General features: G+C 35.0%; 2 protein-coding genes across 4 annotated transcripts in view; both read left to right on the forward strand.

Annotated features, from left to right (window-relative positions):
• LOC128678624 (uncharacterized protein) overlaps nucleotides 1-16,813 on the forward strand; it is a 33,924-nt gene extending 17,111 nt beyond the window's left edge. The window contains exons 16-28 of the mRNA XM_053760269.1: nucleotides 1,074-1,208; nucleotides 1,650-1,819; nucleotides 2,390-2,565; nucleotides 3,113-3,249; nucleotides 3,488-3,625; nucleotides 4,390-4,561; nucleotides 5,197-5,311; nucleotides 5,865-5,999; nucleotides 9,886-10,020; nucleotides 10,463-10,606; nucleotides 11,266-11,576; nucleotides 12,353-12,464; nucleotides 13,363-16,813. Of these exons, the coding sequence (XP_053616244.1) occupies nucleotides 1,074-1,208; nucleotides 1,650-1,819; nucleotides 2,390-2,565; nucleotides 3,113-3,249; nucleotides 3,488-3,625; nucleotides 4,390-4,561; nucleotides 5,197-5,311; nucleotides 5,865-5,999; nucleotides 9,886-10,020; nucleotides 10,463-10,606; nucleotides 11,266-11,576; nucleotides 12,353-12,464; nucleotides 13,363-13,392 (1,910 nt within the window). The 3' untranslated portion in view covers nucleotides 13,393-16,813. The remainder of the gene's footprint in view (nucleotides 1-1,073; nucleotides 1,209-1,649; nucleotides 1,820-2,389; nucleotides 2,566-3,112; nucleotides 3,250-3,487; nucleotides 3,626-4,389; nucleotides 4,562-5,196; nucleotides 5,312-5,864; nucleotides 6,000-9,885; nucleotides 10,021-10,462; nucleotides 10,607-11,265; nucleotides 11,577-12,352; nucleotides 12,465-13,362) is intronic.
• A 3,220-nt stretch (nucleotides 16,814-20,033) lies between these two features.
• The window catches only part of Synd (Syndapin), a 98,890-nt gene continuing 95,743 nt past the window's right edge, over nucleotides 20,034-23,180 (forward strand). Inside the window, exon 1 of one of the 3 annotated variants that reach the window (XM_053760807.2) lies at nucleotides 20,034-20,307. The gene's annotated coding sequence lies outside the window, so the exon portion shown is untranslated. The remainder of the gene's footprint in view (nucleotides 20,308-23,180) is intronic. The other 2 variants (XM_064436604.1, XM_064436603.1) reach the window with 2 other exon arrangements.

Here is a 23,180-nt window from a genome sequence, read left to right on the forward strand (position 1 = left end):
TAGCTCGCCATACAAGAAAACAATGTGTCATTTGTAAGCGATTTCGTGGCAAACATATTCAACCTATTGTGGAAAATTTACCTGCTGAGAGAAATGCTCCTGCCTTGCCATTTAATTATTGTGGAACCGATTATGGTGGACCATTTCATATTTCTAGCCGTAAAGGCAGAGGCAGTCGTACTACCAAATGTTACCTATGTTTATTTGTTTGTCTCACTTCAAAGGCGGTTCACCTGGAATTATTGAGTTAAATACGCAAGCATTCCTTCAGTGTTTACGTCGTTTTGTGTCACAATGGCAATTTTATAGGGGGCAAACAATTAAATATGCAAAATTGTTCGATCCAGCCAGCAGTCGTTGACCGAATACGGTGCGAGTGAGGGTATTAAATTCGCTTTCAGCCAGCCCCATTATTCTCCTAACTTTAATGGTCTATCAGAAGGTATTAAGTCTGCTAAATATTATTGAAATGTTAGCTTAACGTTCGAGGAATTATATGCGTTATTTGCTCACATAGAGGCAAGTTTAAACTCACAATCTTTATCTCCTTTATCATCCGACCCTAGCGATCTCAGTCCCTTAACTTCAGGGCACCTTATCGGAAGACCCCTCACTAGTTCCAACATCTTCCAGCACTATACCGAGATATGAGAGAATAGAAAAAATAAAACAACACGTTTCGTAGCGCTGGAGTAAGGAACTTCTAGCAGAGCGTCAATAGCGTACTAAGTGGCGTATAAAGAACATTGAACTTAATGTTGGAGATCTAGTCATTCTAAAGGAAGACAACCTACCTCCCATGCAGTGGCGTCTCGGCAGCGTCGTACAACTATATCTAGGCACGGACGGCGTCACCCGGGTAGTAGTTTCTATCTGTGAACTTAAAACTTTGAACTCAAGAAATATTCTTTATGGCTGGTTTTTAACCCTTTTGCGGACAATAAATGACAAACAAAAAAAAGATTATCTGATATTTTTTTTTAGTCAATGTTCTCTATTGCTTATATCTCACATTATCCTTATTTGTTTCTCACCACTCTAGTCTGTATATATTTGTTTATTTTTCCCCGCAGCCGGCGCCGGCACCCGAGCGGACCTAGCGTCTATATTGTCAGCGTTGAGGAGAACAGCGCCACCTCGCGGACAATTCCCTTGCTCCGCGGACGACTTGGACCCTATACATGAACAGTTTATACTTCATGCCAATAGTGAGTGCTTCCATTTATTTTATTTTTTGTGTGTGTGGAATTTTGATGATTGCGGCATTTCTTCTCAGCATTAAACGTTCCGAAATGTAGGTAGTTTGTAACTTTGAAAATGATACATAGTTTAATACAAAGTCGCGTTTGTCTGTTTCTAAGCTTTTATCGGATTTTGATGTAAATATAAATAAATTTTATATTAAATAAAACTCTTTCATGTAAATTCTATTTGACGGATTGTTATGCAATTCAGTTCACGGGTAGAATATAACCTGGAATAACAACCTCGAGTAAAAGTACCCTATACTTTTATGCCGAAATCCCCACGGGAGCGAAGCCGCAGGACGCGGCTAGTATTCAATATATCAAAACATGTTTTATAATCAAAGGACTTCGGCTATGAAACATCATAATTGTAATGAAAAATATTTTTTCTACAAATGTTAGATTTGGACGACATCGACAGAGGCACAGCGATATCCCCGGAGCTGACGTGGCGCGAGAGCCGCAGCGTGTGGTGCGCGCGCGCAGAGCCGCTGTGGGCGGACTGCAGCGGCGCGCGCGCGCTCGCGCTCCGGCCCGCGCCGCTGCTGGACGCCACGCCCGCTACCGCTTGGGTGATCATACACAAATATTTCTATTATTACAGTTTCTCGCTGTAAAAACTAGAGACTCACCGGTACCGGAGATAGATATATAAGTTCATTTATTTTGTTACCACAATCACACACACGCATATAAATTAAAAAAGAAACAAACAGAAAACGATGTACAATCAACAGCACATGAACCTACCTAAATTTATTGCAAACTCGCCGCTATTACCGCGCCATAGAGGTTCATGCAGGGTAACTTGATGTGCTGTTGATTGTACACGGTAACGAAGCGGCGTTGCTAATTCGTCATCAATGTTCTTCTCTCTCGCATCTTCGCATTTTCCGGGTCACGATTGTAGTTGTGACGCTCCAAAACCCAAGGTTAGCGTGAAAAAATTAGCCATTAAAGTTTAAAAATTTGTCTGTGATTTTACAACCACCTGACTAATGTCAACCCTCTTTGAGAATGTTATTGTCGCTTATCAATCATTAAGACTGCATAACCTTTACTCACCTAGTACGACATCCATCCATAGGAGTAGATCTATTTTGAAGCTAAATTTTCGACTTCAACTTTTCCTTCCATTACAGATATGCTTTGACGATGATTTATCGCAAATATCGATCGTGGGTCGAGCGTCAGGACTGGCGGGGCTGCAGCTCAACCACTACCAGATGCTGTTCCTGCTGCGGCAGCTGGAGCGCATCGCCGACATGGCCGCGTGGCTGGCGCACGATGCTGACCGCCAGCCGGCTGACAAACAGGGGTGAGAAACGGGGTTGTCATGTGAGAAACATATGTATTTTAGGTGTTTACTACTTCCGACGATAGTGTCGTCCGTACTTCTAGTGGTAAATTCAGAAAATATCTCATATACTGCTCAGAGTTTTGTTCTGACGGTATGGCAAATTTCGTCTGATTCTGTAAACCAGGATCCTGTAGGAATGGGGATCTCATTGATGAGAAATAGGTTTAGTACTTACTTAGTTTTATAGCTTTCGTAGAAGTGTGTATTTATGTGAAAATTCGGGTGTTGATTTCGAGTCCTTCTTTGTGTCCCCCACGTCTTGGGGACCAGACGAAGGGACACGAAGAACCCATAATTTCAGGATAAAAAATGTGTCATATTTTGTTGCTGCGCTGTGCTAAATTTAATCTAAATTCATAGTATCAGCTTGAAAAATCAATTACCTGAGTTTATTTAGTATTTATATTTATAAGGATAAAGAGAAGACAAATTTAATTTTGCTCTAATGATTGGTGAGAAAATTATCATCGAAACCGGTAAAATGTATTTTTTTTTTCTTTTTCAGAGCAATAGTAGTAGGATTAGTGGTCCCGGCAGTAGAGTTGACATTGGTGCTGCCATCCACCTGTCCGGGGCAGGAGTCCTCGCGGGACCTCGACAGCGTGCCTCTCGACTCCTCCAGCCTGCAGGATATGAAGATGGGTTAGATGAATTATTAAAACATATATTTTTTTAATAAAATGAAATTTTTGAGACTTGCTTTTATTTACGTCAGACACATCTTGTAGCATTCGACGCGTGACAAGATATTAAAAGGTACATATCTCTCTTGAGGACAGTAAAAGCTTTTTCTTTTTTTCTAAAAAACTTGGTTGTCATAAAATTACATCAATCCAAAATATTTGCAACTTAAAGTCATTAATGGATGTTTTTCGCGCAGGTTCCGAAGCGACAATGGCGCCATCTGTGCAAGACCGCGACAGCGGGGTAATGGCCACCGCTTCGGTGGAAGTGTTCACGGCGCAGCCCCTTCCAGCCGACGAAGTCCATCCACCTAGTCCTGGACTCGGTTTCGGCGGTAAGTTTACATAAAAACCATGGTTTTTCTTCTAGGGAATGGCTTGTGAACATCATGATTTTGCTAAAGTCAACAAGGAGTAGTAGTAGTAGTACAACAAGGAGTTTTTCAAAAAGTGCGTGAAAAGATTCATTCAGGCCTGGCACGTGACACCCTGGTGTTGCAGCGTCCATAGGCTGTGGTGACCACTTATCATGAGGTGGGCTGTTTGCTTGCTTAGTATAAAATTCTTTATTCAACTTAGCGTGATATGTATGACTTATTATCCTCAACAAAGTAAGTCTACTGCCGATTTTTTAAAGCGCAGGTGAAGAAGCGGCGCAACAAACTTTACCACAGCCTGTTCTCCGAAGACGTCAATCAGTATAAAATAGTACAAAGGATAGCCGCTTCCGGCTGTCTGTCCCTAAGTATGCTTCGACCTTTAAAACTACGCTTTCGATGCGGGTATCTTAATAGGTAATGTGATTTCTGAGGGAGGTTTAGATACGTAATTTATTACGGTATTACCCGAGCGAAGCATGTACGCCGCTAGTCATCTTATTAATATTATAAATGCGAAAGTTTGTGAGGATGTATGTGTGTATGTGTTACTCTTTCCGGCAAAATCTACTGAACGAATTGTTATGTGGCATGTACGTGGGTAGAATAAAACCTGTAATAACACATAGGGTACTTTTTATCCTTAAAATTCCCAAGGTAATCCCGGGGCGCAGCTACTAATTTAAATAGCAAAGAATGAGCATAAACAATACTCACCTTAGGTTTCTCATCAATGCGCCGCGGCTTCAACTCGCTAGTGACGTCCATAGACAGCGCCCTGGCCAGAGACGACGGCCGCAGCGACGCGGCGTCCACCGCCAGCTCCGACAGCGACCGCTACGTGCTGGTGGGGCTGGCGGCCGAGTCGCCCGACGATGCTGACGTTGCCTTCAGGTGATGCTCGTGCGCAGGACACTGACAAACCTTAGAGACTTCGCCGTAGAATATACAAATAGGAACACATATAGGAACAAATCACACAGATCGATTAGCCCCAAAGTAAGTTCGAAACTTTTGTTATGGGATACTAACTCGACGATGCTGTATTCTATAACATATACACATATAGATAAACATCCAAGACCCAGGTCGTTCTGAAAATGATTATTTTCCTCCGTAGCAGTCCGGCTTGATGGCCACCGAGAACTTTTGTATTTTGTTTCGTATTTGTAAGTTTTTTTTTTTATAAATAAAAAAGTGAAACGCTGATGATACTTAGTTTAGGTTGACTGTTAGATAATGCTTCTAGCGTGAAGTATTTTTACTAATTGAATTTTAGTGCAGTAAGATTTAAACAAATAAAGGAGTTTTAGCAATACATGAGAATAAACAGGACAGAGCAATCAAGCAAGAAATATTTTGTCCTTCATCTTGTGCGTGGTTTTATAACGCTAGTTAGCCGCTTTGTATGGAAGGAGCGGGTTGTATGGAAATGTTATATCTCACTTGTCTATTAGTATTATTTTTTTCTCTACCATCAACCATCAACAAACTATCATCTTATCGATCACTTGATATAACATTTTCAGGGAATTCGAACACGGCCGAGCGTCAAGCGGAGTGGAAGTGGCGGCCGAAGTAGTAGAACGATCATCGTCACCCAGCGACCATTCTGTCACCAGCTCCTGTCGGAGAAGAGACGTGGTATGCCATCACTTAATGTTGTACCACTTATATGACGCGAGATCGGTTTTAATAGGTTTAATAGGCCACTAGTCAAATTAGATATTTTTATTTTTTTCTAATGTCAAATGGTGGTGTTATATGTTGTTATATTTTGACGTCCATAAGTGATGTATATCATCCTGTATTGAATAAAGAATTTTGTACTCAAAAATTATTCATCAAAAACATTTTATACATATTCAATAATACTTTGTTCGGAAGAAAAATATAGTGAATCTAAAGTGGCATTATCTAAATAGATTTATTGAAATACCTTCATACATTGTATTTACCCAGCCAAACAGCTGATTTCGCAAAATATTACCTATGTGGCTTAATGGTCATTATGCCTGCCACGTACACTTGAATTTTATATTTATTACATAAAGCTCACACTAAACGCTCAGATTTCACTCGTGTTAATTATATTGCAGATTTGACAGTAAAAGGAAAGAACGATACGTTGCACTTGAAATGTAATGTTGCCCTAGTGTATTCTTGGCTTCAAAACTTACTTCTCCAAACTGTACAGATATCAACGTGCACATGGCGTCTGAACAACATCCACATCATCCACCAGAGCGCGTCCGGGCGCTCGAGCACGAGACTCGCGGCGGACGATCTCCGCACCGACGAGTGCGGCGCCATACCCTGGGACGAATTCCAGGTAAAACCGGCTGTAGATTGTGTTTTGTCTTGATGCGTTTTTTGTTAATAATTTGAGTACGTTTGACCTCAATCAGCCTGATGAAAAGCAAAAGAGAATCATTTACTCAATAAATTAACCTATCCAATGTTTTTCTCGTTGGATAAATGTTGTTTTTTCCTTTTCTACTATCTTTCCATCAAACTTTGAAATATTTGTAATAAACTATACGAAAAATGGTTTACGTGGAAGTTCAACGTATACTTCAGTATGTTTCTCATATAATTTATATATCAATTATTTTAACTTGAGTTTTAACAAACATTTCATACGTGATTATCAGGCGTAAAATACTTTTATAATATTTTTTTATTCAATAATGTTTATATTGATGGAAAGGTAGAATGTTACTCGATTTTAATAAAATAGACAGGCGAGAAACATTAATTTCCTTAATGTTTTTGCTTACGTATTGCTTAGTTTTAATCATTCATTTAAAACGTGAATATTTGAGAATATATCCTCCAACCCACTTAGTCACAAACTTTAGAATATATTACAATATTCTACCTATCAGTTACCTTGCAGTTTTTCTGTCACAAGTTTGTGTACTTTGTAAACGTGAAATACGTACGCAAGGACTTTATTTCACAATGAAATTTAAAATACCTGTCATTTAACAACTCTTACTTAAACAAAAGTAAATACAATATTTCACCTACATTCCATCATCTACATTAACGTTTACATCATTGTTCTATATAGCCCGTTATTGATAAATTTTATATTATAATTGTTTTACACAGCAATTTTATATTTCTACTAAATAATGTTTAAAATGTCAGTTTTTCCTCAAATATTTGTCAATCACTGGCTTTCAAAAATCTAATATTGTTTAACACACAAATATAATTTAAATTCATACATAAAGATGTCCAGAGTGACAGCTAACTTTCCTATGGCATGTCTAACATTTGTCGATCAGTATTTATTTTTTAATACGATAACATAATCCTTATTCAGACGACAAGCCTTTACCATGGATGTATTACTATTTACTTTGTGTTGCAAGTGTTTCAACTGAATTAGCGTTTGTAATATATAATTATTCGAAACATAGACGTAAGAAGTTTCTTTTTTTAACATCATTATCGTGTTTAGTCCTTGAGCCCCGAATTAAATCGAAACCACGGGGGATAAAAAAATTGAAATATTGTGTTTAAGTTACTTTTGGAGTGGAGTGGAGCACTGTAAGTTATCCCAAAATAACTAAGAAAATAAAAAATAAAATAATATGATTTTTTCCCGTTAGTGTTTTTTCTTTAAGAAGACTAATCGAAGACAATGATATCATGGTAAAGGCTCTTTCTGCATGACTGTGCCACCGTATCACGTCACAATCCATCGTAATACCCCTAAGATTTACAGCTGTTTACATCGATAAAGTTAGTGGCGGGTGAAGGCGCTTCAGATACTTGTATGTTTGTGTACAGTCAAAAAATAAATCAAAAATTCAATTGAAATTATTTGATTTCACGAAATTTTTGCCCTGATCTCATTATTTCGATTTCCTAAAAAAACATTTTCTTTCATATTGATTTTCTGAAAGTAAATTCCATAACAACAAATAATTATAATTTTTATTTACATTTATAATTTGTTTTTATATATTAGTATTTTATAAGTTTCATTATATTTATTCAAGTTTCTCACAAAATGTTGGTTTAGTGAGCATTGTTTTCTCGGTATCTTTTAAAATACCATTGCATTCAATTTCCAAGAAGCGCCTTGACCGGCCGCCCGCCACAATTGTCTATGCATCCGTTTTTAACTCCGTGTCTGTGTTCTCTATGACTCTTCGCCCGCTCGGCTATCGTGACCGAAAGAACCGACTCAAGGTATTACTAGCGCGACCTGGTCGCTTTCCACGAGTAGTTGTTACGTGCTAGATGTAGAGGTTTGTGTCGTAGCCAAGGGGGTTTGGTTGTGTGAGTGGATGAGTTGGGGGTATTTCCGTCACTTTCTTACACGACACCGCGCTGACATAGCAAATATGATCGAACTAAATGTAAATATCGTAGTAAACAAATTAAGGTAATTAAAATCGACGCTGGGCGGCAAATGTAAATGTTTCTTTTTGTGCGCATGTGCGTGTTCAATATCAATGTCAGCCATAGTGAATAAAACCTTGTTCGACGTTAGTTTCTCGCGATATATATTTTAGTATAAGCGAGAAACACAAAGTTAATTTTATGGGCCTTAAGTGGAGACGTTTGTCCCTTAATGAATTCGTAGTTAAACAGTGTTTTACTTTATTTACATTTACAATTAATATCATACTATAATATTTTATTAGAAAATGTTTTGCAATGTCAGGACGAAGATCGTGTAAGTGAAACTGAATCTTATCTCTAAGGACATAGTGGTCAAAATCGATAGTTTCTAATGATTTTCATTCAACGATACAACGTATCAATAAATGCATGCGCATGAGTAATAAAAAATGTTAATAAAAACAAAACGAAAATTGTTTCATTTTTGTAAAATGAATGGTAACTGAATGAAAATCAATAATTTGGATATATCTACTTAATATGTTATTGATGCAAATGTGACTGGAAATATCTTTGAAAATTGCTTTCTATTTCCCTTGTATGATTTCTAACCTATCACTTTAGCTTCACCATGCCATCCGAAGCCTACACAGGTATTGTATGATAGTCAAAATACGAATTGAAATTTCTTTAAACCGGAATCTTTGTAAGAATCTTTTTTTTTTTTGACAAGATAAATGTTGAAGATTTCATAACAAGATTTACGCATAGAATTGTAGTTAAATATTTATACAGATATAATTTTGATTAAATAATAAACAATGATTAGATTGAATTATTACTGACAAACAAAACAGGATAGGTTTATACAAATATATTTATAACTAACACACGGAAAACAATGGTTATTTATATATATGGCATGATGTCTGCTTCATATACATATTATATTACCTTAATTTTGCTACATAATGTATTTTTTTAATTTATTGCCTGCAAATTATGTGAGCGTGTATGTGTCACACTTTCACCACATTGCACGCATGTAAATTTATGTTAGTTTATATACTTCTATGACACCATCTCTTATTGATTAGGCAATGTTAACCGCGCAACTCAAATGATATGCGCAATGTAAAATAAATAAATGGTGGCGACGAATTGAGAACCTCCTTTTTTGAAGTCGGTTAACAAGGAAGTAAAATTGCGCCTTAACTCCAGTAATTTGTTTTTTTCTGGTGTTTTTTTTTTTCCTGATCAAACAATACTTATCTATATTTTCGCTAAGATTACGTTACAGCATGTCATATATGCTCTATGTATTGTGGACAGGTTGTGCCATAGACAAAAACATTGCCCAATTAATACTAATACTAAACACAAATACATGCGGTGTCGGGATATTGGCTTGTGTGTGTATGGAGGCTGTACAGTACACGATCGGTTTAGATACAACATTTAGGACAAGAACACTTGTGTTAAGCTTATATATACACGTTGATGGATTCGCTACAATTAGAATATTTATCGTATTTAATTAGATTTTGTTATCTTGTTGAAAAGAATTGGGCAAATGTCAACAAATAAATCTTTATTACATCAAGAAGTCTTCATTTACATTTAATCGAGTCTGAAATATAAATCAGTCGATTTTAACATTAGATATACTATTTTATTCAAACTATTGCGAATGATAGACACGTGAGTGGCCCGTATTTTTAAATTATTTTAAATCTACTCTTAAAAGACACTTTGTCTTTTAAACTGAAACGGATCACTTTAACCGTATCGATTCCATCAACTCCAACGCAACATTCATATCTAAAATCTGAAACAACAATTGTAAAATACAGAACAAATTCTCGATGCGTGCGCGCGCGTTCTCCGAGCCGTTGTTGGATGAGAGTGACGAGTTGACGCCGCGAGAGACGCCGAAGGTCGCAGCTAGGCTCGTGAGGACACAGCTTCCGAGGTTGCTTGATGATAAGGTTAGTGGAATATCATCTTTAACTGTGTGAGTTCGATCAAGGTCAAGATGGAAAATGATAATTTTCAGATTGAACTGGGTCTTGGATGTTTATCTATATATTTATATATTATAACATTTTGTATCGTTGAGTTTTAATTTTTGTTTAAACCAACGAAGCCGTGCGCCATGTCGAGAAGATTAATTTGTCAGTCGCCATAGCCGAAAACGGCTAAGCTTTATGTATAAGCCTCGCGTAAATAAATATATATGGTCTAATCTAGTTAACATCTAGTTAGCCACAAAGTAAATTTTAGATTTGTGTTATGATACTATATACATACTAACTCAACAATATTATATTTTAAAACATATCCGTAGGTACCTAATAAACTTACCAAATAAACAAATCCAGCCTGATAACATTTAGAGAATAAGAATGAAAAATAAAGCTATTTTTTTAGGGGGAACCAACAGGCCTGGCTCCCTTCGACGAGCTTCTAGAAGCACGAGTGCGGGAGTTGAGCATATCCCTCAATATGAGTACCGCGTTAGCGCTAGCAGAATTCATTGAGGATGAAGTTGTGGTGCCACCTATGCCTTTAGAAGTATGTATATCTTAAAGTTACATTAAAACACTAAGGCGAACTGCTTTTGGCTGGTGTCCTGGCAGTTCTGTCCGTCTCTGGCGCAAGTCTTACGTGTGAAATGACCAGCGACTGATTCCGATTTGATTCGATCTCTTTCGTATATAAGACATGTGAATGAGACGGGCAGCAGTGTGACACATTTTCGTGTCTGAATATTTCTCGTTTATAACAAGTAAATACATAAATTTTAATTATTTTTTTCAAGACACACTTATGAAATTTATTTAAAATTCAATTGTTAACTATTGTGCATATATAATTGGCATTTAATCGATTAGTAGTAATTAAAGCTAGTTGTTCGCCGCGAACTTAAACCTCGCGAACACAATATTTATTTGATGAGTTTTCACAAAACTGTGGATATTTCTAAAAAACGACTTAACCGATTTTGTTACACCACGAACTTAACAATTCTATTAACAGATCCTACATACCATTTAAATTTCATCAAAATCAGACCAACGGCTCGAAAGTTATCGCATGAGAAACTTAAAATTACATACATACAAAAAAAATATTTTTTTTTTAAGTTGATTTGTAGTACTAGGTACTTATTTAAACACAATGACAATAATAATCCACCATCAAGTTATTTACTACACTATCTTAATTTCCAGGTACTAATAGACAACGTAAAACTCCATTTAATAGAAGACCGACCCACCCGTTCCATATCCTCCCCGCCGCCACAACCCCTAGATATCGACTTAACCACCCTCAGACTGACCCGCGACACCGCCGGCGTGGTTAGTTTAGGACCGCCCGTGTCGACCCCCTCCACTGTGGCGTCTCCAGCCACCCCGCAACCGCAACCGGAGTTAGATGAAGCGAGAGTGCAGATAGATAGACTGAATAAGGAGAATGAGGAGTTGAGGAAGAGATTGGTTACCTTGGCAAGGATAGCGGAAGATAATAGAGAATTGAGAGCGTGAGTAGTATTATTTTCGTTATAAAAGAAACTCATTTTGTTTCGTTATTAAAATTCAGTACTAATTTCTACAAGCGTAAGTTTAGTTTTACCTTTAAAAGTAGGAATAATAATGTCCTTCTTTTATCATATCTGTCTGTCTCATTCTCACGTGTTCCTAGTTTCACAACTCTCGGCTGTCTACCCCGTATAAGATAGAGATGTCATACTGTATAAATGTAGTTCCTTAATATATAAATGAAAAAGGATTGAGGTAGTTTGTAACATCATAAGTTTCTAGACCCGGTTTGGGCTGTGCGTTGATGTCAGTCAGTCATTCAGTGTCCCCCTTAATATATACAGGGTTACTGGTATCAAACGCAAAACCTCTTAAAAAAAGACTACTTGGGTACATCAAAACAAGCAACTTTTATTTTACTACTTTTCGTGATTCGTAGTTTGTTTTTCATATTAAAAAAAATACAATCTAATTTGCGATTCTACAAATCTTAACTCTATGTAATAGCCGAGCAACTCGAGACAGTACAGTAGCATTATGTAGCGGAATAGAACATAGAGTTAACGTTTTATAGAAACGACATTGAAACTAAAAAAAGGAAAAATTTTGTATTTGTTATGTTTAGACAAAAGTCGTAGAACCAAAGATGTTCTCGTGTACCTTATGCGCCTTTGGTAGGTTATGCGTTAGATACCAGTAGCCCTGTATATGGAAACTTTTAATTCCATCAATAACTTTTTTGTTGCTGCAATCTACAACATTGGATAATATTTCGTAGGAGAGTGGAAGAGGCGTCAGTGTTGCGGCAATGCGTGCACGCGGCGCAGGCGGAGGCGGCCGCGCTGCTCAGCGACAAGCAGCAGCTGCTGGAGCACATGCGGCTTCTGCAGGTAACTGGGGTCCGATTCTCACGCAATCGAAGTTCACTTCAGTTCAGTTTTCTTCATTTTTTTTCTGAAGGTTCTGCTACAGTTTCTGCATTTTTTTAAAAATCAACGTCAAAAAGATCGGGCGAACGCATGGATCGATCGAAATTTTTCGTTTGTAAATTTGCATAAAACAAATGAAAGAAAATTGAGGAAAATTGAAAAAGATGTACTAAAGCTAACCGAAATATGTGCCTGCGCAGTTTTCCAAAATATGATACTTAATAAATACTTGTTATGTAGTGTCGTGTCTTGTCCAAGTGCGTGGTCGTGTAATGGTAGTAGTGAATAATTTGTAACATATTTTATTTTATTTATTAAGGAACGACAAACAGTTACATTAAAAGTTATATTAAGTGATAATTACGTATCCCACATATTACTTTAGTCAAGTAGTTGCCACTATTGGTTATTATACAATACAAAATGCACAGAAAGGATAGTTAGTAAATTACACAAGATTACACAATTTAAACACAAAGGCATGTTGAAAAATATATTACAAATTAATTTTGCCCTGTGGCAAGTGTCTTCCGCAAGTGTTGGATAGGGCTAACTGGCCTATCACATCACAGATCTATCTAACAGTCAATTATCTGCCTGATATACAATATGATATTTTATCAGAAAGTTGTAAAACTAGTCCTTAACATTGCAAAGTAGTCAATGAATTATCATATTTAATTTTATTTATTTATTTCATTTAAATACTACCATTACAGTTACAAACTATTGCGATAGTGCAGCTTAAATATTACACCTTGTAACATATTACATATGTAAGTTTATATGTCTTGTGAACTCACTCAGTGTGCAAGCAAATAAATCAAAATAAATAATTGTAATAAAAATAATGTTTAAGGAACAACTAGGATGCCGCGGCAAGAGATAGCGGTCCCGCAGCGGGCAGCAATGCCTCGACTGCACCGCGTGCTGCGGACACCGGCAGGACTAGACTTGCACACACTTAACTAATTGTACCCAGCCATCAGTCTGCGTAGCGTGGACGACGGACCGACGCTGAGAAACTACGAGAAATCTATCTAAAAAAAAAACTTATCAAAACGATGATATTTGTAGGTAGATGTGTTACTTGGACTGTTTCTAGAGTCATATTAAGAAATACTGAGAAACTTAAGCAATAAACATTAAAAGCGTTGGCTTGACTGCACTGCGTGCTGCGGACACTCACTAATTGTACCGAGCCCTCGGTCTGTGTAGCGTGGACGACCGACTAATGCTGAGAAACTACGAGAAACCTATACAAATGTAGATAAAACTTAACAAAATGGTCATATGGTAAATATAATCTTTAACTGTTGCAAGCTACACAAGTTTCTTAGTATTTCTCAGTGTGTAAGAAAATTAAGCAATAGCCTTCTGAAGTTAGGTCTCGAGATTGATCCCAATGCTACTAGACTGAATGACATTATTGGTACACAGGTACACACGAGTCTATCGTGGATGGTGATTTGTTGCTGTCCATGTACTGAGAAATATTCGAGAAATGTAAAGAAAAGTCTTAAATGTATCTAATGTAGCATATTGCTTGGTTAAACTAAAAACACCACGATTTTGTAGGTAGAAATGAATCAAGATATCATTGTCGATCGACTATTGATTTTCATGTATTGAGAAATAGTCTAATGTATCAGACTAACTCGGCTCGGGAGCTATAGTGACTAGAGAAGAGTTGAATAATTTTTCCTTTTATTCGAAAGAAAATTAAGACCTATTTCGTTCAAAACCGGCGTCCGCCTGTGATTGCGTTTAGTGATGAGACAGCCTGTTTTACTCCTAAAGGTCTGGGGGCTCACCATCATCTCATAACGCGATCCAGTTTACGACCTAAGCTGAACTGCATCGCAAATTCGTACCATCGACTTAATTTTTTGTATGAATGCGATTCATTTTAGGTGCCTAAATTGTATTGAGTTGCATTGGAATCGTTCTGTAAAAGTTGATGGTAGGCCTTCTGGTCTAACTCTGTGCTAAATTTAATCAAAATCGGTCAAGAAGGTTTTTTGGCGCAACACAAATGTAAAATCATATCAGATAATGTTTTGTCCTCATTTTAGTGTACAATATTTGGCATTTAAAGAGCAATACAGAAAATTTTTTAATTAATACGTTATTTAAAATTAACACGATGAAATGAAGTAGTACTGAATAAATTTATTATAAGCCCAAAATATATTGGGAATTGTGATTTTGTTACATCATAAAGTACTTATTGAATGCATTTAATGAATTCGAAAATATATTACATAACTTTTAATTGTGCATAACATTTGAATCAGCTGATGACATATCGGGTTAGGAATTTGAAGGCTGCGTATTCGTAAATAATAATATGGGCTTTAAATTCATGGACAAAAGATATATTTTACATTGACACGCACACTTCCTATTTATCATCCGATTTTGTCACTGTAAAATTTATGTTAGGTATAGGATTTGAAAGTGCATATTCGATTGCAAGTGCCATAGGCTGGTGTCTATGTATTCTAAAAATATTCTACTATTTAAAAAGCCCTTTCAAATATGAATATGTTGCCTCTAAAGAAATAAATTAGACAAGTACACGTTAATCCCTTGAAATGAAATGAGAGTCCCAGTAATCTCGTATATTTTATTATTAGCCTAATAATAATTGACAGTGCGCATGCGCAAGTTGATTGTATATCGTCGTTTAACACCAAAATTTTCTATTGTATTTAAATGCCTGGGCCTTTGAATGTACAGAAAACAATGAAAAATTTAGTTAATTATTTGGAATAGCGTGAGTATTCCGTAGATAGACAAAAAGTTAACATCAAAACAAAACTATCGATCTTTAATATCAATTAGAATATCTTCTTAGGGAATCGACTCGGGCGTTCAAATTTATAAAGACCTCGCTAAAGCATTGTCTGGGGCGTTGTATAGGTCTGTGATGTATTGAATAGAATATTGATAGTGCTAGCGACTGTATTGTGTGTTGCAAGAATTTAAAAAGTATCCATAATATTGTCTCTTTGACCTATCGATTTCGTCAGCCCGTGTCTGTTGCTATCTTTAACTATCGATAGTCTATCGAAATACTATTCAGCCAAATTGCCCCAAATTTATATAAACATGCGTGGTAAAATGACTTTTAAAATTGCATAAACTAAAAAGTTCTATATTTATCTCTTGGCCCTTTCACAACCACCCATTCCTATAACATAGAGAAATATGTCAGATTTTATTGTGTTTGAGAAGAAATATATAAAGTGTCTTCAAATCAACATATATGTAGAATATTCAAAGGCCCCTGGTACATTTTAGACCTAAGAAACAATGTAATATATACATATTTTTACATAATCCGTTGCCATATGATGTTATATATTCAAATTGTATATAAAACAACTTGCTCTGTGTGTCGTATTCGATATTGAATTGTCTATGGATTTGTGTAATTAAGTATTTTAAAACAAATATTTATCCAACATAAAGAAATGTCCTTTTTCATAATCTTTTGTTGGATGTTGCTGTTAGTTTTTGCGATTTAAAAATCAAATCAAATCTTATCTATTTATTATTGGAAAATTTTAATATCATATTTATTTGATAATCAAATTTATTTGATTCTTTAAATTTCCATCATTATTTTTGTGCCAAAATTACAGACTGGTTTTAAAATATATCCCTGTTATTAATAAAAACGTTGAAGCATACTTTAATTTAAAGATATTTTGTCTCTTTTTGCCATAGTCAAATATTATAAAGTGCGAAAGTGACAAAACATACTTTAAATTAAATTATCCTTTAACCTTTTGTATAAATAAAGGGCTGACTGTAAATAATTTTTAAAGTAAATAATTTTTTAAAAGTAAATAATTTTTTAAATTTTTAAAGTTCTATTTTTAAAAGCGATTTTGTATATATTTTTTTTATAATTTTCATTTTTTTTATGCAAAATAGTTTATTTTCTCGTGTATCTAGTGTTTAGTGATAGTTGTAAAATTTAGTGAGATTTTTAGATATGTCTTTTTAAAGATTTTGAAATATAAATGTGTGTGCATTGATTCACTTGTTATGAAATTGCAATGTATTGCATTTTGTGTAGCTATGAACTAAAATATAGTATGTACAGTTATATTTATCCAATTTTTACTATATATATATGTTAGGATTACTGACAAGTGTGCCTGTATTATTAGTTAGGTACTTATAGTTTTGCAGACTCCAGTGTTTTGTATGTATCATGTATTGAAATTTTTCTGTTAAAATGTATTGTTGAAGTCTACGGAAACCACATAATAATAACAGTGTAGCTTTGAATGACATAGCAGATTTTTATTTTCAATATCCCTTACCTTATACCTAACGACCATTATGAATTAATGTAATTTTTTGGCGGGTAACGCATGTCAGTGTCAGAACATATAAAAAACAACGACATCGCAACGGAGTGCGACTGAGAAACGGGGCTTGGCTCTTATGGCCTTGTTATAAGGTACGTTTACCCGTAGCGTGTTACATATCCATCCAGTACAGTGTACTTTTCATACTTTCTAAATAAAATTGCATATACACATACATTCCATATACGATACTGTGAGTTTGCAAATCTATATACTGAATTTGCGTATAACTGCTATATACTTTGTATGATAATTCATATTATTATATAGACTCTAGGTTCCGGCCCCGAGGTTAACCACAATCAGAGCATAGAGGATAATAATTCAACATTTTTTCAAAATCTAGTTATACCCAGCATTTTTATATCGGATTTTGAAAACAATATTCGATGTTTATGCTTATGACGGCGGCGTTGCGGATTTGTGCAGAACTTTAGAAAGTTAAATCGTTTTATCTTTCAGAATAATCCAATTTAAATAATAAGTACTATTTCTGAAAAACGTGTTTGCAAGTGATGTATGAAATATACAAGAGAACAAAGAAGACAAAAGTTCATGACAAAATTAGAACCTCCTTTTTTTGAAGTTAATTAAGATTAAGAAAAAAAGGAGAACAGATGAGACGAGAAATCTCATCGGCAAATAGGCTATTTGGGTGAATTTCACGACCGTTTGAACGCGACGTGTAGTTTCATTAGTGTTTTTTTTAATTACACACAAAATTAACATTGTACCAGTACTTTACTTTTTTATATAATAGGATAATTAAGTTTTATACTACTGTATTGTATGTTACTGTGTATGCTACAATTTAATAAACACTAATGACAGCCCGCGGCGGAGTTTAAAACGCTCGTGAAATTCACGCAGATCAGACTTTTGATAAGTCTAATATGGGTGAATCAGGGTCCTCTGTCGTAAAGTCAAAAACAAAAAATTATATGGAGCTTGTATGTGTGACACAATTTTATTATTTACCATAAAAGTTGAATTCATTTTGTAGATTCGCAAATGTGGTTTCACAGGTGCTCGAGGCTTGAGTCGATCTTGTATTAATAATTTGATTTTATCCTTGTGGTTGTATAAATTTTATGGTTGTATTGCTTATATTTTTTTACACAGTTATATTGAAATACACGAAAACGGGATGTCGTTTATCTTTTTGGGTATGGAATGAGAAGAGATTCGTGAATAGGTAACTTGGACAACAATCGCATGTCGTAAAAATAACATTGTACCTACTAAAGTTATTAGCCAAAGAGAAGCAGTTAGGCGGTTCAGAAACACTGACTCCAGACTGTACAAGTCGGTTGTCACTGTAACCAATTCTATAAACACAATGTTTATAAAGTTTCCATAAAAATGTTTCATCATGTATTAATATATATTACGTCGAATCTATCTTCAATACATACTACATAACATAGCTCGTTTTTAAAGATGTGTATGAAATCGTTGTTGCAAATTGTCTAGCTGCAAAGGAATTGTTAAAAATAAATCCAATTATTCTTATACTGACTTTTTATTCCGAAATAGCGGTTGATGCTGTTTAGATTCACTTATTTGAACTCTTCCTTAAAAAAAGTAGATTTCATTATAAATATATATAAGGACAAGTCACACAGATTGAGTTAGTCTAAAAGTAAGTGCCAAACTTGTGTTATGGGATACTAACTCAACGATACTATATTCAAACTCGTGCTTCTGTCGAAGGCTGTTTTTCCACCGGTGCTGTGTTATCGTTTCTACTAATGCTAAGTTACGAAGATGCGTTTTGAATCCACAGGCTATATCACAAAATTATTGTGATTGATGGATTACCTATCTACGTAACTCTCTTTTGAGAAGGCTGCCTAACATTGCTGATCCTTAAAGATTGCTAAATCACAGTAAATCCTTAAAGATATAGAGATTCGTTCTAGAGGTTCTAGAACGAATCATAATAATCTAGATTGACTTCTGTGTAATTTGTTTGGCTGTAAATAGATTGATGTCCAAGGCATATTACATTTTGACATTTAAGAACATATAATGACATAAGGCACTAATGTTGCCATTAGAAATTTTAATTTGTTATAATGGGAAGAATAATTTTTGCCATTGCCATTTTCATTTAAATTTAATCAAAAACTGTGAAAAATAGTTTTAGTGAAAGTAAGAAAAAAATATTCGCATGTTAATAATTATTCACTTTTGAGAATACATAACTTGATTGAATTAAAACCTCGAATCAAAGATTATTAAACTCAAGTTATTATTTTCAGCTCTACCCGTGGTAGCCAATGTTTGACTTCGGGTCATGAACTATTTATACTTAAAGCTAATTTTATCAAAATCTGCACATCGATTTAGCTATGAAAACGCGACAGATTTCTTATAATCGCATTTTGTATATTAAATACTAGCGACCCGTCCCGGCTTCACTTGGGTAAAAACATAATAACAAAAGTAAACTATGTTACTCCTAAACGTTTTCTCTAACTCTGGGTCAAATTTCATCAAAATCGGTTCAGCAGTTTTTAAATTTATTACAATTTGTTTTAAACTTGTGTTACAAAAAAATATAAAGACAAATATTTTTTTCTCTCTTTATATTATTAGTATGAAGTATTATATGATGAAATATGGTTGTCGAAAGTAAAAGTTTTTGTTCGCGAGCATGAAAAATCATACATTCAATATAGTAATACTAACTTTCAATATACGTGTAATGTAATGTGTTCTTCTATTGAATCTATACTACTTCTTTTCAGGGCTCGAAACCGGTATTTTCCTCACCTGGTTAAATAACGGATTCATTAAGTTATTCGTAATGGCTCCACTCCATGCAGCTCATCGACGCAATAATTTGCTCACTCAACCTGTGACTCTATTTCTATGATAGTAATTTTATTACTACAGCTAGAAAGTTATATTTATGCAACAGGATTTGACTCAAATATAAATATCGGTATCGTAAATAACGGAATATTCCTTTTGTAAATACGAACGTTGTACAGATATAAGAATATTATATATACATTGAAGTGTAATGATCTTATATTCATTTAAAATTTCGTTCATCGAAAAAAATAGGGAAAATATTAAGACGATACTAGCAGTACCAATACACGTGAGTTCGTAATAACGTGACTTAAAATACATACTGGCAACATTTTTAGTGATGGCCGATATTTCAGTTGGAAAGGATGCTGGAAAGCATTTCTGAATTTTAGTGTTGAAGTAACCAATATTTGCTAATTCGGTGTTTTACAGTGAATTTAATAAAAATAAAAGAACTGTGTGTAACGTGGTGACTAAATTGTGTGAACGCGAGAAGAATTATTGTTGTGTCCTTACTGTAATAGGATTGTGGTCAATATATCTATTGGATTACTGTTCTGCTGCTCTGCTTATTTAATTGTTGTGGACTATAGGTAAGGTGGTTTGTAGTTTTTAGATGGTAATTTTGGTAGCAGCCCGTGTTTGCGGGACTGGTTTTTGCCACGACCGCTAGCGTGATGAGTCGCAGTTGCAAAGCGGCCGGGCTTTGGTGAGATAACGGCAGATTAGAAAAGATTGCACGGATTCTGATAACATTCCATTCCTTGCGACATTGAAAGGTTTCCACATTCCTAGGGCTCCTCATACGATAGTTATTTATTATTATCTACTGTCGTATTTTCCAAAACAAATTACTCAAGTATATTCCTTGTTATTTTATGCTCTGTTTCCTTTTAAAAAACTTTATTATCGAGAAATCTAAGTGAGAGGCGTTAACATGTCTTGTTGTCATTTTGCATGGTGCATTTAGTTTGTGAGTCATAAAAAACCATTTGAATTTTCTAAAGTGCCCAGCTAATCATAAACCAGAAAGCAAATGTTTTATTTCATTAACTTGATCATTACAATGTAATTAGTATGAAGTGTGAATCAAAATTGTCTTTATTTGATTCAATTTACACCAAATTGAAATCAACCAATTTAATACTGTGATACAAGTTAGCCGAGTTTAATTTTGTATCAAGATCTGAAATGTAAAGTCGAGAATATTGAGAGATGGACAATACTTTATCAACAAAGGTATACTAGTTTTTAAGTAATAAGAAAATAATATGAAAATCTGGTCCTGTATTTTAAAATAAGAATTATATTGACACTCTCTTTATCTTAAACAAGCCAATTGCCATGACAGAATAAATAAGTCAAGATAGCATAATGTGAATAGACATTGTCCACATACATGAGCCCAGAGAACGGCTTGCGGTCCTGCCTTAGAATACAACAAGAACAACTCTGTTTCCTTCAATGGATGTTGTACAAGGTGACTAAGGAACATATAGCCTTAACAGCTGATAGGCAACAACAGGATTTCCATAGAGTTTGACATCGTGGCATCTGGTTGTATAATATTAGCTGAATCTTCAAAATTTAATGGATATTTTTGTTATAACCCTGGACTTTGGGATGTCTCTGTTCCTAATACCACCAAGAACATGCAAAGATGAGAGCCCAGAGAACATACAAATTTACCCCCCACATGATTTTTTAAAATTCTTGTCTAGTTAAAATTGATCGAACACCCGGCCCCACATTAGAACATTAAGTAAAAGATTACACAAAGATGAGCTCATTGAAAACAACTTTAACATAATTAAGTTATGATTGGTTGGATCATGTGTGCAATTTAAATATTTAATACATATGAATACATAGATAATAATAGACATGACTGATAAATCATTACAAATGTGTTTAATCCTGCCCACATGATGCACACTGTTTCAATGCCATGTTATATTAAGTTTGACTTAATATTTTCATAGTTACAGAAAAGCATTGATTACTATACTAGGTACTTAAAATCCTATTGGAAAAATATAAATTTAGATGAAATGAATTTGATCATTAAGAAATTAAATAGTTACATTACATTAAGCAAAAGCCTCGATTTTCTGTTTCCAAACTACAAAATGTATACTAAAATCATATATAAAGACAGTTTTTTATTTTCTATTTTGTTCATTTAGGTAGTAAGTACACATACTAAGGAATTTATAAAATGTTTACTATGCACACATTTTGCAATGTTGATATGGTATCGCGAAGGTCTAGTGTTTATTATCATCTATGATGGTTCTTTATCATACAGTGATTTAAAAATGTAACAAGGACTATGACTAAATAAAGTTTACATAAATAAAACACTTGATTCAAATTTCAAGTCTTACTTTTCTCTCACTATTCGTATTGTTTCGCCAGTGCTACAAATGTCTATGAGTTCACACAAATGTCTGTATTAGTTTTGATATTTTAGCATATGCTATTTTCCTGTTTGTGTGTTTGTTGCAGGCGAATAAATGATCTATGTAACTAATCTCTGTATCTTTATTCGATCGTAAATGATGCAGCGCATAAATCTTGTTACACAAAGTTACACATTTCTCATCAAACGCGATATGGATATTCCAGTTATGCGTAAAATATCTCGCGTGTTTGCATAGCTGCTATGTTGCTCCGTGTTCCAAGCTCTTTCCCAATTTGTGGGGAATACCGCAGATATTTTGGTCTCTTTACCAGTGTGAATCGAGAAATCTGGTGCAACACGCGAGTAATTGGAAAGTCGATAATGGAATTTTCTAAATTCTGTTTTAATCCTCTATTTTGTTATCTAATTTTGTTTGAATTTCTTGAACTATTTTCTATCTCGCCTGAGCGTGTCACTCGGTTATATTCGCGGCTGTAACGACGCGAAGCCCGAAGTCAGTGTAAAAAATAAACCTTAACATTTTGAAGATACGGCTGTGATTTTATGACCGGTCACCTGCCCGACGGGGACTTAGGAATGCTATTGTTGCATATCAGCTGCCAAAGCTATGTGTCCTTTAGTCGCCTCGTACGATATAAACGAGATGGAGTGGTCCTATTCTAGGGCGGAACCGTTAATAAAGAAGTTAACAAAGCTTCTACATGGGGAACTAACAATTAAAGTAATCTGACAGGAGTTCAATAAGAAACCAAATAAACTTGCAGTGTATTGACCGGCTCAGTCTCAGGTCTCCCCAGCACATAGACCGTAACCCATTTGGCAGCCCGCCATGTCTCATAAACAGCGCCGTTTTTATTTAACCTCGTAATAAGCTGTTAAATTTTAAGTTAAGAGCTCGTTATTTTAATTATCGTCGCATACTTTTGGAAGAAAGCAAGCAAAATATCGCAGTTAAATACTGCGTGGTTCTTATTAGCTGTTTATTTACGAAGCGATCAGCTGAATCTTAATTTTATGGTTTATTTTTTTACCATGTCCACT

Source organism: Plodia interpunctella, chromosome 20 (genome assembly GCF_027563975.2).
Source record: "Plodia interpunctella isolate USDA-ARS_2022_Savannah chromosome 20, ilPloInte3.2, whole genome shotgun sequence".
NCBI classification, from domain to species: domain Eukaryota; kingdom Metazoa; phylum Arthropoda; class Insecta; order Lepidoptera; family Pyralidae; genus Plodia; species Plodia interpunctella.